Source organism: Sorex araneus, chromosome 5 (assembly GCF_027595985.1).
Source record: "Sorex araneus isolate mSorAra2 chromosome 5, mSorAra2.pri, whole genome shotgun sequence".
NCBI classification, from domain to species: Eukaryota; Metazoa; Chordata; class Mammalia; order Eulipotyphla; family Soricidae; genus Sorex; species Sorex araneus.
The window spans coordinates 188,601,579-188,621,004 of record NC_073306.1 but is presented as its reverse complement, the minus strand read 5'-3'; the positions used below and the strand labels follow the sequence as shown (position 1 = coordinate 188,621,004).

Genomic DNA, 19,426 nt, shown 5'->3' with positions numbered 1-19,426 from the left:
GACCCAAAAAGCAAAAAAAAAAAAAAAAACCAAAAAACCAGAAATTCGAAAGGGAACCTTGTGGGAGGGAAGAGAGAACACCTATGGCTGTGATGTTGGAAATATATACAACAGAAACCAACATTAACAATATTGTAGATCACAATGTGTCAAAAAATAAAAAGTTAAACAATAAAAATTGCACATCAACTGTTAGATATTAACCTGAAGTGTTTTAGTATTCATCAGTGAATTGCACCTTTCCTCCATGCAGAGAAGCTTGCAGTGGGTACCCCTTATCCCCAAAGTTTATCTTTAACCTTCCCTTTGTGCTTTACATTTCCTTCTGTTAGCTACTAAATTCCCCAAGTCAAGCTTGGTTACTTATAAAGTCAAACCTGCTGGTGATTCTGGACTTCACATCTTACTCTTACTGTGTTTATCCATATGACTGCAAATTTTAATCAGAAGTAAACTTAAATTTTTAATACATACTAGCAGCAAGAAATAGAGAAAGGTGATATGGGTATGTATTGCCCCTGAACAAATTTCTCAGTATATTCTCAGGCAGGGTGACTCCTTGAGTTAATACCCTTCAAGAGAATTGCCGCCGTCAAAATGCTTTATCTCTGTAAATAATCTATCACACCTGTGTGCAGCCCTGTGCCTCAAACTTGGGGGGAGGTGTGTCTCGGCCACCCAATGTATCGTACAGTTTTATTCACAATCAACAAGAAAAGAAAATGTTTAGGAAAGTTGAGAGGAAAAACGAAACATATTATAGCACTAAAAGAGACAAAATCTAGTAGAAACAAATTGGAATAATAATTTAACTAATAGGCTATTTCTGGGTCTTTGATGAAATCAATGTTGTTGCTGCCCCATTATATTATATTGATAAAAATTATTGAATTTGTTTATCTGTCAATTTTCGAAACCTATCCACATTTACTCAAGCATAATGTAGAACTCAACGAAGGCAGAAAAATCAGAGAACTAGGGTGATAATAACTAATACAAGTGACGGTGTCCTTTTCTTTTTGTTTTATCTATGTACATACAATATATTGATATCTAGTAGTCAATACTTTTGCGGATAGATGATTACTCTTTGTTTTTGGCCCACTTTCCTAATCTCATTGTAAGCAGTTTTAAATGATAACTTTACACTATCAATCTCAGTTCTGACACTGATAGATTTTTGTGTTAGCAAACTAAAGCATCTGCTATAAAACAAAAACTCCCATAGATTACATTACTGGGCATTCAAGAATGCATACTCAAATAACACATTTATAAAAGTGCCAGGAACTTTGATAACAAACCTTTTAAAAGTACATAATTGTTTGTAGTGGAAAAATCCAACAACATTTGGGATTAAGCCAAGAGAAAATTAGCTTATGAAGTTTTTAAATGTGGACTGAGTAGCTCAAGACACTTTATATTTCACAATACTGTCTACGCATTTTAATTACAAATTCAATAATTTAATAGTCTTTCATTTAAAACAACTACGATTTATATGCCTCCTCCACTTATAATATGAGGTAAAAATGTCATTTTAAAATGTGATACATTCAGTTTGAAACTAATTTTGAAACATAGGAGTAAGGAGTATGTCACTTTATTGTTGTTTTTGCTTACATGAAAGGTACACTCATTTAGAATTAGGGGAAATCTGACATGCACTTACTTATAGTATCATGGCATGTTTTTTAGTTTATTTTCATATTGTATATCTTTAGCGATGACTAATTTTTGAAAAAGTCCTCAAATATTTATTACCTTTAATCATATAGCATCTTAGATTCCTTTTTATAAAACTCAGAGACAGTTAAAGTACCTGGATTGGGATTCTTAAGATTTATGTCTTGTGGTAGTTTCTGGAATTAGTGGAGAAAGGTATGTATGTATCTAAGTAAAGGATCAGTAGTATTCATTCCCCTCTCATCACTAATGACTAGAAATAGATTGTCCACGGTGGTGACTGCACAAAGATAGGAATAAGTTTGGATAACAATAATAGTTTCACATTTGTTTCTTCCATTTATCTCACCATTCTTTTGTATATATCTTAGTCTAACACAGTTTTCCATCATTTACCTTTCCCCCCAAATTTTTATTCTGTATTCAGAAACTTACAGTTGAATAAAATTCCTTATAATGTAAATTTCAGTTTTGGGAGTGAAGGTCATGAATGAAGTCCGTGTTCTGTGCAGACAGAGCTCTCACTGAGGAGGACATAAAGTCAAATACTCCCAGAAATTTCAAGTTGTTTAATGGAAAATGCTAGATTATGATTTCCCCTTTTCACAAACTCTGGCTTCTTTGATTTTTTAAAATTATTCAAACATACTGTTATTTTATTTATTTATTTATTTAAATTAATTAATTTTTTAATTAGTGAATCACCTTGAGGGAACAATCACAGATTTACACATTTTCGTGCTTGTGTTTCCCTCGTACAATGTTTGAGAACCCATCCCTCCACCAGTGCCCATTCTCTAACACCAATGAACCCAGTATCCCTCCCACCCCTCAATCCCATCCCCCACCCCACACCACCTCCGTGGTGGGACATTCCCTTTTGTTCTCTCTCTCCTTTTGGGTGTCGTGGTTTGAAATAGAGGTTATTGAGTGGCCATCGTGTTCAATCTATAGTCTACTTTCAGCACGCATCTCCCTTCCCAAGCGGGTTCTCCAACCACATTTTACTTGGTGTTCTAGGAGGTTGGCTCCATCACTTGGAAGCCAGCCTCACATGCTGGGGGAAAAGGCAGCTCAAACATCTTTGATGTTTTTTGTTGTTGTTTGCTTTTTGTTATTTTGGGGTCAGATCCAGCAATGCTCAGGGCTTACTCCTGGCTCTGCTCTGAGGGATCACCCCTGGCAGGCTTGGGGGACCATATGTGATGCTGGGGATCAAAACTGGGTGGGTTGATGTATAGTACCCCTCAGGCCCCTCCTTTGAGTTTTTCTTCACATGTATTTTCTAATGTCTTTACTTCTTGATTTGTATTTACTATCCACTGTAGCATTGTGGCACTGTCATCTCATTGTTCATCCATTTGCTGGAGCAGGCACCAGTAACGTCTCCAAAGTGAGACTTGTTACTGTTTTTGGCATAGTGAATACATCACGGGTAGCTTGCCAGGCTCTGCCGTTTGGGCGGGATACTCTCGGTAGCTTGCCATGCTCTCTGAGAGGGATGGAGGAATCGAACCCGAGTCAGCCACATGCAAGGCAAACTCCCTACCTGCTGTGCTATCGCTCCAGTCCACTAAAATCTCAAAATATCCTCCTGTTCTTGCTACTTTTTTAGTAGACACCATCACACATGTTCTTACTAAGCACCACTGTTGTGTGACCCCCAAAACAAAAAGACAAGACAGCTATTAAAATTTAATATTAACTTAATTAGCTATTTAATTAATTTGATTATCTATAACACTAATTAGCTATTAATTAAAATTCCTAATGATTCCTAATATGTTTGCTAGTCTGAATTTATAATTAGTACCTTAAGAGATTAATGCAATCACAATAATTTAAAATGGAAACTTACTGATCATCAAACCCAATAAATGTAAGAATTCAAATCTTCTAAAATATTTTCTTAATCTAAAAATATTTTAAAAATTCGCTTTAAATGATACTAATCAAATTATTAAAAGATGTAAAATGGGTATGGTAAGTAGATTGTAATGCTGAAGAAGATGGATTCTGATGATTGGTGCAATCCTAGATCAAGAATTAACTAGATGCAAAAACTAGAAAAGAGCTAATTACCCTTTTAGAAACCTAAAAGGGTGATAAAAAAAAATTTAATGTACACATGAAAAGGATTAGAATTATGCTCAGCATATACAAAAACTGAATGCCATTCTATTTTATAATTGCAAATAAATAAAATATATGAAATCTCAATAGAATGCTTTACTAAGCAATTGCATTTTAAGTTTAATTAGGTGCAGAATATCAGAGTACTGTTGTTTTATTTAACCCCCCAGTACTATAGCTGTAGCGATAGTTCAGTGGGTGGGTCATGTGCTTTTGATCCACCAGCAGTGATCCCTGTGCAAAGAGCCGGAATAGCAGAGGAAAGCTGGGTGTGGGCCGAAAACAGCCCATCAAAAAATATTCTGTAGCACTGTAGCACTATTTTTCCATTGTTCATCTATTTGCTTGATCAGGCAGCAGTAACGTATCCATTGTGAGACTTATTGTTATTTTTTTTGGCATATCAAATATGCCACGGGTAGCTTGCTAGGCTCTGCCATGTGGGAGGGATACTCTCGGTAGCTTGCCGGGCTCTCCTAGAGGGATGGAGGAATTGAACCCAGGTTGGCTGCATGCAAGGCAAACACCCTATCTGCTGTGCTATTGCTCCAGTCCATCAAAAAATATTAAAACTAAAATTTTACTTATAGTATGTGATTCAAAATACATTGTAAATTGGGGGCCGAAGAGATACAGCATGGGGAGGGCTTGCCTTGCACACAGTTGCCCTGGTTCGATCCCAGGCATCCCCTATGGTCCTCTGCATACACCCAGGAGTGACTCTTGAGTGCAAAGACAGGAAGCAGCACTCACTCAGGGTACCCACGCCCAAAACACTGTAAATAGATCTGAGTTACTACCAAAACAATTTTACTTTAAGTGTCTCTAAGGAGCTCTTACAACTTGAGTTGAATTGGATCTGGAAGCAAAATAAACTTCTGAACAATACTGTAATAAGACGTGTTTCACAGAAAATATTTAAGCTTGCATAATTTTTTGACAAATATATAGAAACAATTACTGGGCCCAATAAACTATAATTTACAGTTTTATTTAGATATCACTTTAAATTTATGTTAGAAGCAAACAAATTTCTAATTGCTTCAGATTACAACAACCAAGACATACTCCTAAAATTACAAGATAAAAAAATCAATAAAATTCATGTGTGCTATAGGACTATGCACAAATAGGATGTTTTACTTATTAAAATATTTATTTTTATTTGGTGCCACACACAGCAGTGCTCAGAGGCTCCTCCCGTATCTGTCCTTGGTGTTTGTTCCTGGCTCTACATGGGGAAGCCAGAGGCTCCAGGAATCAAATCAGGGCCTCCCACATGTAGAATATACACTTCACCCACCGAGCTAGAACATTTTAAGTACATATAATCTTGCCACTGAAATATAATTATTAAGTTTTTATACCTTCCACTTTAGTCTTTTTTCCCCTAACTACTAAATCAGTTCTTTCTGAGAAATAAGAAGTCATTTAACATAACCAAAAGATATTAGTAATTCAGTGATACTATGACTTTTTTAATATATAATTTTGCATTTCATTTTCAGGAAGAAACTTAATAAAAGTTTCTCAACTGAAGGCATCAAATAATTCAATTCTTTCTTTGTTTCAGAGGTGAGGCCTACCTGGTGTAGCTCAAGGGCTACTTTGGCTCTATGCTATGGGATCACTTCTATAGGTGCTCAGGGGACCATATGTGGACTAGAGATTGAACTAGGGTCAACTGCTTGCAAAACAAGCATCTCAACCTCTATACTATCTCTTTGCCCTGGAAATGATTTCTTAGAAGTAAAATTTTTGTTGCTGAGGGTCTAGAGAGAGAAAGAATATAGCACACTATATTCTAGAAGATATAACTAGAAGGCTGAACACTTGCCTTCCATGTGGCAGATCCAGATTCATTACATTTGTTCAAAACAGTTAAAATTTGGAATGTAACATACTAATAGAACACTTGCTGTGCATGTAAGTGGTTTAAGATTTGATGCTTGGTACCACAAATAATAAAACAAGAGAATATGCTAACAAAAGATTTGAACAGATATTATTTATAAATATATGTAGACTATTTAAATAAGAATATTGGTATATATTAATAATATGTATTACATACTTTCTATTAGTCTGTCATATATCACCTATGATATATTTATATTATACTTCATATCCATATACATTTGCATATATGTATATATTACACATGTGTGATATACAAAGAGGGATTTTTTAAGCAGAACATTAAGTTTATAACCAGTATGTATAAAATATCTAATAACAGGAAGTAGATAAAAACAGTTATATGTTGCTATATTTCTCAAAATACTATTTTAAGTAAATAAACATTTTGTAAAACAAAAAAATGTTTTTTACTGATAAATCATGACAACTTTCTGCAATTAATTTAGAGGAGAACATCTGATGGTGACCAAGTTAACAGAACTCAGTTCTATAATCTCATAATGCGAGGATGAATTGTTTTGTCTGTACTCCACACCAAAAACTAGCCTTCACTTGTACATAAGACCCCATTCTTCCATGCTTGCTCAAGTGTAAATGACACACAATTTCCCCTCTCATGCCAGACTTAATTAATTGCCTCATTTTCCCAGGTAGAGGCTGTCATCTTCCTCATGCTAAGAACTAGCCAATTAATAAAACCAAAGAAAATATAAATCTTCATTGCCCCAACATTTCCTTTTGGAAACTACATACCTCAGATCATATTGACAAAATGATCAGAAAAAGGGGTCACTTCATACATAGTTTTTAACTTTTCTCTTCTTAGCATCACTTCAACCCATTCTAATAAGGCTTCAATCAACTACTATGCACTGTGGTTCATTGATTTGCTCAAGTGGGCACCAGTAATGTCTCCATTATGAGACTTGCTGTTACTATTTTTGGCATATCGAATATGCCACGGGTAGCTTGTCAGGTTCTGCCATGCGGGTGGGATACTCTCGGTAGCTTGTCAGGCTCTCCAAAAGGGGCGGAGGAATTGAACCTGGGTTGGCTGTGTGCAAGGCAAACACCCTCTCTGTTGTGCTACTGCTCCAGCCCTCCAGCCTCATCAGCTACTATGCCAAGACAATTTTTGTTAAATCCACAAGGAGCCCCCTATTTGTCAACTTAGTGGTCCATTCTAAATTCTTCATCTTTACTGCACTGCTTCATCAATCTAGCTTCCACTAAAGCTCTACCTTTCTAAATCTATATTGCATGTTTATGCATGATCAATATCTCTAAATGTTAAAGAGATGTGGAGTTTTGGCCCCCCGCTTTCTTGTTTTCTGTTTTTAACATCAGGTACTTCATTTTACCTAGTTGCATGGACTTATAATAAATTTATAATAAAATTTATAACACAATAAATTTATAATAAAATCTTCGAAATCCATTCTCCAAGAATTTAGCTACTACCTACATTCTAGAAATAATTAATTCACTGATTATTATACTCAAAGTAAGACCTATAGAAGTTTATGGGAGGGATCGAGAGAGTCTGGACAGGGGAGCTGTAGTGTGTGCAGGTCTGTGTAGAAGGTCCCATGTTGTATTGACTAGAACTGGAAATAGGAAGAGAAAGAGTACGGGGAGTGAGCCAGAGGAGCAAAACCTGACACAGAATTCTGAAACTGATAGATTTTCAATTTAAACCAGGTCATGTAGATGGTCCTGGTCCTATAAGGTATATTTAACAGAGTAGGAGGTCTGGATATGTCTTACTGTTTGTATTCCTGTCCCAATTTCTGCAAATGTTGAAACTAGCTTGGCTGTACTCCCTCTTCCTCCCACAACACACACATGCACACGCGCACACACAGATTGATGTTTCTAAAAGAGCTGGTCACATGGTATAGTCATGTGATATCAACAAGGGACTTGTGTAAACTTCTCTTCTCTGACTTCAAGGGGAAAAACCATAAGGAAAGGATCATGAAGAGTGATCTCTGTTTTTTCATTATTCTTACTACTGATTAGGAGAACTAAAGAATATTATACACAGAACTGAGGAATCTAACTGGACTGTAAGCTGACACAGTGAATGACAATGGCAATGTGTTGTAGATGCTAAGACATGAGAAACACTTTGATTCTTCTTCAGTTTATTGTAGTACTGAACCCACTCTGAAACCACCCACCTCTAGAGTCTTTTTTGTAGATCCCAAGTGTCATTATGATTTAGGTCAGTATATGGTACTCAGAGTTGGCATAAGTTTAACAGCAACATACATGTTAGGTATTAGCCAGAGAAACTGGTCTGGCTGGAAAATAATAATCTCAAATGTCATATTAGCATACCAGCTTACAATTTTTTTATTTTTCCAAATTCATCTTACTTTGTTCATTGTTTTAAAAAGAAACATATCATTGTTAAAAATAAAATACTAGGTCATTTTTGCAAAATGGTACAACAATTAATGAACTAAAATTAACTCTAAAATAAATAAAATGTTATGACACTAAATTGCAGAATTTTTAAAAATCTATACACTGATGATTTAAAATTAAAATCTCCAACTTTCATTACTGCAACTTCTTACCCAACATTCCATATATCTGGTATATTTGTCAACATAGTTTAAAAAATTTTCATGTTTCACTCCTGATATTTTGGGCAGAAGGAGTCCCACACCAACCAGTGCTAGGATTGACTCCTAGCTCTGTGCTCACGGATCACTCTGATAGACTTGGGGAACTGGGGATTGAACAGGTACCAGTATAGGAACCAAGTCAAGGCATGAAAGAAAACACCCTACCTGCCGTACCATTGCTCCATAGCTGCACCCAGAAGTTTCTTACAAAATTTTCTCCTTTTCAGCTAAAAAAAATCCTTCTAGTACCCCAAGACAAAAACATTGAAATCATAATTCAAATCTTTCCTTTATATGTGAAGCATAAATATGAAGTATAAATGAACATGTTCTGTAACTTTTATTGTCAAAAAAGTAAAATGTCGGGATTTCTCATTTATTGAATACATTAATTAGAGAATAAAAACAAGATGAAAAATCATATTAAAAGTTAAAATATATGAACAATATGGAAACAAGTGTTACTGAAATTATCTCATTATTCTTCTACTCATTAAATTTGTACTGAACTACTTTACGATGGAATTATGGTTTTTTGGAGTTAATTCAGATTAGTTTTTGTGTGTGTACAATTACTTCATAAATGTTTGATTAGTAAAATAAAATCCTCTCTCAAAGCTTGACTGGCATAGCTCCTGTAGGAGAGATAAGAAATGTGAATCCAATCCCTGTCAATAGTACAAAAATAAACTGCTAAAAAAAAAAACATTGTTAATTTTAAAGTTTCTCTTACAAATGATCTTTACTTTTCTGTTAGGAGGAAATGTTCAGAGTTTTTCTTCCTGATAACTAAAATCAGTTCTCTTAAATTTGATATAAACCTAATAACTTTGGAGATATGTCCAACTGAGTTCCAGTATGCCAGTGACAGTCATCCTTCAAATTGGTTTTTTCAAATGTCACTTTTCAGTGTTTGAAACACTTTGGATACAGTGATGCATAAAATACCTGACTCTGAGCAAGAGCATATGGGAATTCGAATGCCTGAAAAGGTGACAAACAAGTTCTCACTTTGGGGAAAAAAAAAAAAGTAGAGCCGAAAGAGCATTGCTTGATGAGATTGACAACATTTCCAGAACGCACAGCTTTGTGAATTTATTTTTGTGTGTGTGTGTGTATATGAATTTATTTTCCAAAAACTTGCCTGCTGAAATGATGAAAATAAGAACAAAGGACTAAATACTATATAAGAAAGCTATAGTTGTCTGAAGAAATTCTAGGTGTGCAGTAACAATACACAGAGTTCCTACTGTTCGAACACATCCAGATAATTTATGATAGTGTTAAGGCACAGCTCCAGGAAATTTAGCCACAGATCAAGGAAATGGAGGAAGAAATGGGATAAATGAGATAACAGCCAGATGGTACTCATCTCAGAGCTTTCTTAAAAATTATTTGATCTCATTTCAATGAATAAAATACTTCAATTACTGGTTCTGGATTACTTCGACCTTTATAAGATAAAAGTGTGCACAGTCTGCAGGGGTATTAGGAAGTATAGTTGATTAAAAAGGATTTGGTAAAAGAAATCTTCAGTGGTGTATTGACCTAATAATCTTTTTATAAGAGAGGTTATTTTATGTGTATGTACAGTGTCAGGAGTCCAATGAAGTCTTAGACCAAGAATGAGAAATTGATAAAAAATATTTTCCTTAAAACTTTAAAGTGAATATTTTTATTAACTATAACTCAAATAGATTTACTTTTCTCATATAAATTTATACTGTGTTTTAGTATATTGCTCTGACAACATAAAGATATCATTTTGAAAACTGGGTTATAATTATATCCCAACTCAAACATTAGTATTAAAGAGAACAATAGAACATAAAATATTCATATGATATTGTTACATTTTTCAAGATTACTTCAATTACTTTCCTGCCTTTATTTTTTGAGACCTACCTATGGTCTCTTAACTCAATGAAATACCACTGTAACATTAATCAAACTGAATGCAATTCTGACAACTATTCTTCAATATCCAGAGATACAGTCATCAAAGTAAAAGTTAGCTTCTTGAGAAACAGAGTAAATTATTATAGATATTGGTGAAGAAGAATACTTTGCTCTATTTATCTCGAAGCTAGTCAGTAGACTTCTGGTATTTTTTTTTATGGGTGATATGAGTTCAACCTCATCAAGGACACTCTCTAGCTCACCTCTACACAACTACAGAATTTGAAACTTATTAACCAAATGACTTTCACTACGGGGGTCAATTCTTTCAGAATAGGGTAAGATTAACTTTAAAGAAAAATATGTGCAAATTCTTATTGCCAATAGTATGATAAACAGAACTCAACGGGATTCTAATAAGAGGTTTATATCAACTTTGCCATGAAATCCCCAAAAATTCAAAAGCAGGAAGTTAGTTCCACACAGAATGGAGAAAAAACAATCCAACCATCCTGAAAGGGTACCAGATTATGTTTTATATGTTGACACATTTGATTGCATCTGATTATTTTGAAAGTTTATAGAGGATATAAAATTATGCCCCTGCTAGGGAAGAGGCGACCGAGAGTCATGGTGTGCCCGGTGAAGGTCATCTATGTGAGGACTGTACAGAAATTTAAATGTGTGTCAGTCTGATAGTAAAGAAGTTGATTATTCACCTAACCACTGGACCACAGGAAGAAGGAAGGAAAATGAAAAATCAATAAAAACCTTGCCTTGATAAAACTGCCAATCATCATTCCTATGAAACCTATCATCTGTAAAGGAAGACGTAAGACATTGAAATAATGACGGACCACAAATCATAAACCTGGATGCAGAAGACTGTCCCTGGGAAAGATAAGGGACAAGGGTAGCAGAGTCAAAGAGTTTAACCTTCCCCTCCTTGTAGGCATAAGTTTTCTTTCCTATGCTGCCCCTACCAGCAACTTCTATGCCTTAATTTATTTCTTCAAAGTACTTTGACACAATTAGAGTTTTAAATAATAGAAATATCTTATACCTACAGGAGAGATCCAGTCTTTCTTTTTTGGGCGGGGAGGGTGGGAAGTGTTGTTAAGGAAAACTGGAGACACCTCCTGCGGACACTTGGCCTAGTTGTGTGGGCTTGAAGTTAACACTCAGACCTGGAAATGCTAGCATGCTCTCTGGCAGTGCTCAGAGGGCCACGCCGTCCTAGGCATCAAAACCCAGGGTGTCCACATGCAAGACCTGTATGCTGTTCCTTGCAACTATCTCCCTGGCACTATTATTACTTATTTTGAGGATGAACATCAAGAGAGTTCTAAATAATCCTCAAGAATGAAAAATTTACATGCCATGATACTTCAGTGATCAGCTGCATCAAATTTTCTATGGTAACAGTTTAATAATTGCTATATATAGGCCCCTCTCCACACGTTCGGGTGAGCCTCATGCATGAAGAAACCAGCAGAGGAACCCAGGTGTGTGGGACCCGGGGCTGAGATCGCCAAGCCTGCTCGGATCGGGACTGGGCCTCTTCCATGCAGATTCCCCATTTTCCTGTAGCTAGGCAGTCACACCCAGGGACTTCCCCGGGCACCCTGTAATCCAGCACCATTGGAAAGGACAAGTAAAGAGAGGCTTCTAAAATCTCAGGGCTAGGATGAATGGATACGTTACTGAGACCGCTCGAGACGATCAATAGGATGATGATGATATATATATGTATATAGAAGAACTCGCGTGGCAGAGCCTGGCAAGCTACCCGTTGCATATTTGATATGCCAAAAACAGTAATAATGGACTTCATTCCCCTGATCCTGAACGCGACAGGGACAAATGGAAACGTTACTGGCACCCGCTCGAGCAAATCAATGAGCAATGGGGTGACAGTGATACAATGATAAATATATGTATACATATATATATCACTGTATATATCAATGGAAAAAAGAGGTTGAACTTTTCGCTGTGATAACTATAAGCTCCAATATCATCTTGTCAGAAACTCAACCAGAAAGTTTAAATAACTGAACATAGTTTATCCTCCAAATATAATAACCCATTTTGATGGAGAAGAAACAAAGTTAACAATATTAATTTTGATACTTTTACAGCCTAATAAAGTATAGCCTGATACTTTTATAGCCTAATAACTTTTTTGTTTGAGAGCCAACATGCCTCATTTTCTCTGTAACCAAGTTACCTGCAGTAATTCACTCTATTATCATGCTCCAGAAATCATTAATACAGTAATAAACCAGCAAAATGTCTTTTATCTGACATCAAAATATGTTTATCACGATGAACTTGAAGTAAGTGTTGAATTAAAACATAACAAAATTATTTTAATAATAATAGAAATAAAATATTTATATTTAAATATAAATTTATTGAAATGGAAAGAATTCAAATAAAATTAAATAATTAATAAATTAATAATGATTAAGTTAAGTGGGTAAATTAGAGTCAGTGAGGCACAGTATCAGGGAACAAAGTGTCAGTGAAGAAATAGCAGTGCTGAGACCTGAAGCAAGAGAATACATCCAAATTGATCAAAAGGAACATGGTCAAAAAGCTGAAAAATGAAACCAGATCAGGAAAGTTTAATGTATTATACAGGGGAACTCAGCCTTAGTGTAAGAGAAACAGGAAGCTATTTGAAGAGCATTACTCAAAAGAGCAGCATTATAAAATTTAAATTGTTCAAGTAATCACTCTAGATAGTAAAGGTGGGAATAAGAATCAATATGCAGCAAGAGATTTGAGAATGCTGCATTGACCCTGCAGAAGGTTGACCATAGTGGTGACAGAGGAAAAAGTGGTAATGAACACAAGGAGAAGCAATAAAATTTTTATTTGTGGGAATTGCCTACAATGCCTCAGGGAGCACCAAAACCACTGCAAGTGATTCCCGGCCGACAGGGCCAGATAGTTCAGGGCTGATGCCATAGGACAGAGTGGCAGTCAGTCCCGCAGAACCTATCACCAAGACCATCTCGGGAGGTGCTCAGAGGTTTCCAGGGCTGCACCTGGCAATGCTTAGGTGATAACATGGTGCTGGGGATCAAACCAGGGTCAGATATACAGGCATATGTCTCAATGTCTCTACCATCTCTCAGACCCTGCAGCCACATTTTAGAGAAAGGGGTCATTCTGTTTGAAAGAACACCAACACATATTTGATATATGATACAATACATTGTTTTCCAAAAGACACTGGCTTCAATAAGTATCTTGGAACTTTAGGAAGTTGCAAAAACTTCCTATGATAAATTCAGTGAGACTTCCCAGAGAGTCAGCTGGGGTCCCACCCTCGGTGCTGTCACACTTGTGACTGGTTAAATCCTTTAAGTCTAGTTCTTGCACTTTATCGCCTCTCGTGATTTCGACCCTAAGTGAGCACACGGCCCTCTGTACCCCTTTGTACTGTATCCATTCTGCAATGTGTCTGCGTCATGCTATTCTTATCTATTTCATTTCATAGCAATATAAAAAAATAGTCCTTCCTTCTGGCTTCCATAAACTTAGTTGGAAATTGTCTTTTATGGCAGCTGATGAAGTGAATTATTCTACTGTTGTTTAGGATCATATTCTTTATACTATCTCAGGTCACAGTTATAATAATAATGATTTCCTTTCTAGTAATTCCAATATTTCTGTTTCTGGTTCATTCCTATGAGCAGATTCACATTCATGCTTCACTCATCTGATACTCACCCTTTGTGCACTTCCTAAAAAAAACATACAATCCCCCTCCTTGTTTTATTGACTACTATAAAAGTCATCAAAAGTTGTTGATATTTCCCTGCTAATTTAATGGTTATATATGCTTAATTATTATGGTCATTTTAAAGAGAACAGGAAGGCTTGTTAAGCTTTAAACAATTTTCAAAGGCTATAAACTACACATAAAATTAGAGAATATGTCAAATGCAGAAACTTTCTTTAAAGATTTTACTTTGATTTATGATCCAAAGCTTGGTGTCATCACTGTCATTAAATGTAACTATTTGCTTATATGTTTTTTTCTAAATAATAACATCATATTCAACCAGTATAACTGAAATAAACAAATGGGGGAATAAACAGATCTTAAGAATAGGTGACTATGCTAAATACTGAATAATTTTTTTTTCAAATTTTCAATCTAAAGGCTGTTAGACACAAGTCGCAAAGTGTTATTGTCTTATTTTTGATATATTTTAAAGCTGTAATGTACATGCTATGTAATGCTTTCACTTTTTATAGCACAGAAGAGAAGCAGAGATGAAATTTATGCTAAAGTAAAAAATTGATATGATAAAAAAAAGACATTTTATGTGCTTTTAAAATTTATCTGAATTCATTTACATAGGAAACAAAGCATTTAAGGAACCAACACTTCAATTTACAAAGATCATATAACTGTACTTCACCCAGTATGAGTTATCTAAATTAAGTAATATTAAGATCTATGAAAGACTATTGCTTGTAGTAGTTAATTCCTAGTTTGTGCCACTATACTATTTTTATACTATTTATATAATATTTTCTAACTCTTTGACTATATTTTTCAATTAATTCATAACAATGGTAACTTCAATAAAATTAACCATGTAATGTCAATACACATCCTCACTAACATTTTTAATGCATTACTATTTCTTAAAAGCATTCACTGAGGATCTATTATGGGTAGGGAACTGTATCAGGCATTAAATGTAGAAAGATGGAAGATGGGCAACATAGCTTCTCTGTGGCAGTTCAAGGAGAATGTCCATAGCACATGAAAGTCACATGTGACCTCATGAGACTTCAAAAAAGTGTCTTCATTAAATACCAACATTTAACCAAGTTAAACATGTAGTACAAGAAAATCACATATAAAGGACCTAAATACATAATATACATTATAATTAAGTATAGCACTGTAATTCTATATCAAATGTCTTTAAAGGAACCAGGTTCACATTTCTGATTGTATTTATGAAATACTGTTTTTATGAATTACAAACTAGTGTACATTATTTACCTACAAATAAATTAGCATTTCCTTGGAGATAACTATAAAAGTTTTCATATTTCTCCATGAAAAGGGTTTTCTGAGGATGGAGAAAAGGTATTGAGGAAAAGGACAAAACCTGGAAGTTGAATTATAATGAAATACTGAGAGTTTTTTGAGTATCTTTACCTTCAAAGAGGTAAAACATTTAAACCTGGAACTACATACTTATAGTCCATAGGATTTTGGACAAGGGAGCAAGAATTTTTATTCCTCTCACAAGGAGGAGAAAAAGACCAGTGTAACAGCTCCTATATAAAAGACAGATTAATAATTTAGGAGCTTTATTCTAGGGGTAAAAACCCCAACTTTTGATTTTTGTGAGAACCTCATCTGGCTATCTCTACATTGTTCTATTTTTTTTTCCCCCCTTCACATTGTTCTAAAATGAGGAGTGGAGTCCAGGGACATGGGTAACTGACATTGTTATAACTCTAAGAAATTATTGGATCTAGGGACTTGTTATTTGCTCTTAGGAAAAAATAGCCAAAAGCATATTAAATTACATATCGATCTGGAAATCAGACTTTAGGAGGAAAATGTTCCTTCAAAGAAACATTTTCAGCAAATCAAATTCTATCAATAGTTCATAATGTTCTTAATTAGAAAAGATAATGTTTGATCTTTAGAGACAGCTAAACCTAGTATGTCCCAGCTGTTATCTGCCTACCTACCACACTTTTGGGTCATGATTTTCTCACTTTCTTTAATTTGACCCAGGATAAAATTTAACCTTTGTTTAAATATATATATATATATATGGTTGGAACGATAGCACAGTGAGTAGGGCATTTGCTTTATACAAGGCCGACCTGGGTTAGATTTCTCGCCCCTCTCGGAGAGCCTGGCAAGTTACTGAGAGTATCTTGCCCGCATGGCAGAGCCTGGCAAGCTACCCATGGCGTATTCGAAATGCCAAAAACAGTAACAAGTCTCACAATGAAGACATTACTGGTGCCTGCTTAAGCAAATCGATGAACAACTGGATGACAGACAGTGCTAGAATTCTAATGTTTGATCTTTACTATTTTTTCATAATATTTTAATGCAATTAAAAATAGGTTATCTTTAAGTACCAAGGTAGTACCAATAGAAAAATCACTTACTTGATATTATCAAGGCAGCCTGACTCAGGTTTCAGAATGGCAGTATGATGAAACATTTTATATAAAGCAATCCCCAGGAAGATTACATTAAGCTGAAATGCAAAAGGTACTGTTATGTAGATAACTACAATGCAAAAGGTATGTCTATTATCTATAGAGGATATGCTGTTCTAGAGATTAGCTTTCATTACACTTTTTAAGGAATTAGATCATAGATCATTGTGTAATATTTTAGTAAAGACAAGAAGCCATTTTGGGGGAATTGGGAAATCAAAAAGTTAGTTAATACAATTAGGTCAAGTACATAAAATACAAATCCAACAAGCACTAGAATTATATAGACACTGTTAAAGTGCTTGAAGTATATGTTAAAAACAAAAAAGCGCATGAATAAATAAACAAGAGTTATTCCAGTTGTATGATTATATTCATCCTCTAAACATAGCTGCAGAATTATTTCTTGGGAATAGCTTTTCAAATAAAATATTTACAAAGGAAGAATACTAAAATAAATTATTATAAAATGCTAATTAAGTGTTGATGTTTTGATAAAACAGAATCTGCTCCACTAAATGAAAGTGGAAGGAAACTTCAATTTCATTAATGTGTTATTGGAATCAGAGAGAGCATAGAACTTAAAAGAAAAATATGTACTATGAATCCTATATATGACAAACACATAAACTATATAGACACTCATGTAACAAATTGTTCTTTATCATTGACTTGTTTATATATTGTTGAGTTTGTAGTGTGGGGACTAGAAACCTTCAAAATTACATTCCATTGAAGTTCTCTCTATAATACAATCTTTTATCAATCCCAAAGTTAATAAATAAATTGAAAGTTCAAAAAAATCCCTGGAGATCTAAAATGTCTAACCCAAACTGACATATTCAGTGGGAAAATATGACTTGGAAATATATATATATATACATATATATATGTGTGTGTGTATGTGTGTGTACAGATATATATCCAGATATATGTAGTTATATGTAATAGTTGTATATATATATATACACACACACATTATATAGTGCTATTCTCTTTGCATTCAAACAAAACATTTTTTTCTAGAGAATTATTAAGTATTCTGAAAATAATCTTGACTGTTAAATTGGTTAAATGATGTTAATCTACTGATTATTCCACACTATGAATATATGCAGTGCAGTATATGCCATACTATCTGAAGTGTGAAAAACACTGGTTTTTAAAATATATTGGCCCCAAGAAATTTAAGAAAATGAATTATAAACCTGCATTTTTATTCAAAATCAAAAGGTTTTTACTCATAAAAGGGATAGTGGCTTTGCATTTTAAAATAAACATGTAGCTGATATTATAATTATATGTCATTATAAGTGATTCATATCTGAAATCAAGCTATCTCATATTTAAAAGAAATAAGTGTGATTCAAAACTATTTTTTTGTGCCACTCTCAAGTAAATTTTTAAAGAAGAGACATAAAAAATGCTAAAAAGAAACAAAAAGAAAAAAAGGTACTTGCCACTATTTATTTTCTGATTTCTTCAAAATGTCATATTATACAAATGGAAAAACAAGGAATTCTGTTCTGTTGTCAAATGTAGGCATTACTGTTGAAAAACTTACAAAACCTAATGCTTTCTACTGGATTGGGTTTCTGAGTAGCATAGCATTGCATGGACTCTTGCAAATGTATTTTTTCAATGTTTTGACTAAGTATTTTACAATTTAAAAGTAGACTATAATGAGTGTCTAATTACTTGATTTATGTAGAGTCAAACCAGTACATGCTTTCCAAAATATAATCTATGTAAATTAAAGATAACAGAGAAATAGTCAAAGTTTTATTTCTTGACCCAGAAAATGCATAGTTAATTAGGTGTTCGTACCATAATTATCAAGGTCGCTGGTCCTATAAAACTCCAAATGAAGTAGGTGTCAAGTCGGAGCCAGCATCTGCAATGAAACACAGGGAGAGAAGGTTTCAAGGACTGGGCACAGGACATATATCAAGAGTAAAGGAGTGACAGAGAAGAATGTAATGTGCAAGGCATTCCACTGGGAGACAGGAAATATTACATTGCTTTTTCATTTAAATGCTGAATTATGCGCCCAATTTCTGACAGCGCTATTGATGGAGTAAGATAATTACCCCTAGAGGAAGCAGGGGAAAATGGCACTGGGCCTTTTGTGTCTGTCATAGAAACCTTAAAAAAGAGAGAGAGAGAGAGAAAAGGAAGAAAGGAAGAAAAGAGCCATACACACAAGCCATTAAATCGAGTAGCTTTAAGCTATCTCTTTCTTTCCAATTATGGTGCTACATAACCTGTCTATCATCTGTCAGGCAAAGTGACATTTTCCTGTCAAGAAGATCAGAGGAAATTCAGTACAAAGAAGAAATACATTTGGTATATCAAAAGATTGAAGTTTAATTAGGTTGGGCAATCAACCTCTGAGAGTTCTGGAGTCTTAAAAAGTGCATTGTTACTATTACTGATTTTGGGGTTGCAAATGATCCCTAGCATCCCATGAAGTTGATTCATGACCCAAAAGTAAATTATTAATCACTTAATTTCAGCTACATTTAATACTACCCCCATTCTGAAAGCCTTTGTGAAATTACATTTTCATTCTTTAGTATGACAGGAAGATAAAGTGCAAGTGACTAGTTATGAGAAAGATTAATGTAAATTTTGAACAAATTACATTTGATGTTAAAAATCATATCTTGAATTGTTTGCTATTTTGCTATACTTAAGGTAAAGTTATAAAATGAAATATTCCCAATGATCTATATATTAGAATGGTTCGTTAAGGGGTCTAACTTTGCAAATACTAGTTTCATACTTAACTTAATTAATACCAGAAAGGCTATTGCAAAAGACTTTTATAAAGACCATTTAATAATACACGAGCAAATAAAATGTTTTCTATTCATCTGATAAAATCATTTGTAAGAAGTTGATTTTTATATGCCAATAGGAAA

The 19,426-nt window shown here is 34.4% G+C and overlaps 1 protein-coding gene across 27 annotated transcripts in view; it reads right to left on the bottom strand.

Annotated features, from left to right (window-relative positions):
• The window catches only part of ADGRL3 (adhesion G protein-coupled receptor L3), a 988,077-nt gene that overhangs the window by 227,880 nt on the left and 740,771 nt on the right, over positions 1-19,426 (bottom strand). For all 27 annotated transcript variants that reach the window (XM_055139571.1, XM_055139575.1, XM_055139572.1 and 24 more), the window contains 2 exons: positions 18,330-18,396; positions 16,449-16,540 (listed from right to left, as the gene is read on the bottom strand). In XM_055139571.1, the coding sequence (XP_054995546.1) occupies positions 16,449-16,540; positions 18,330-18,396 (159 nt within the window). The remainder of the gene's footprint in view (positions 1-16,448; positions 16,541-18,329; positions 18,397-19,426) is intronic.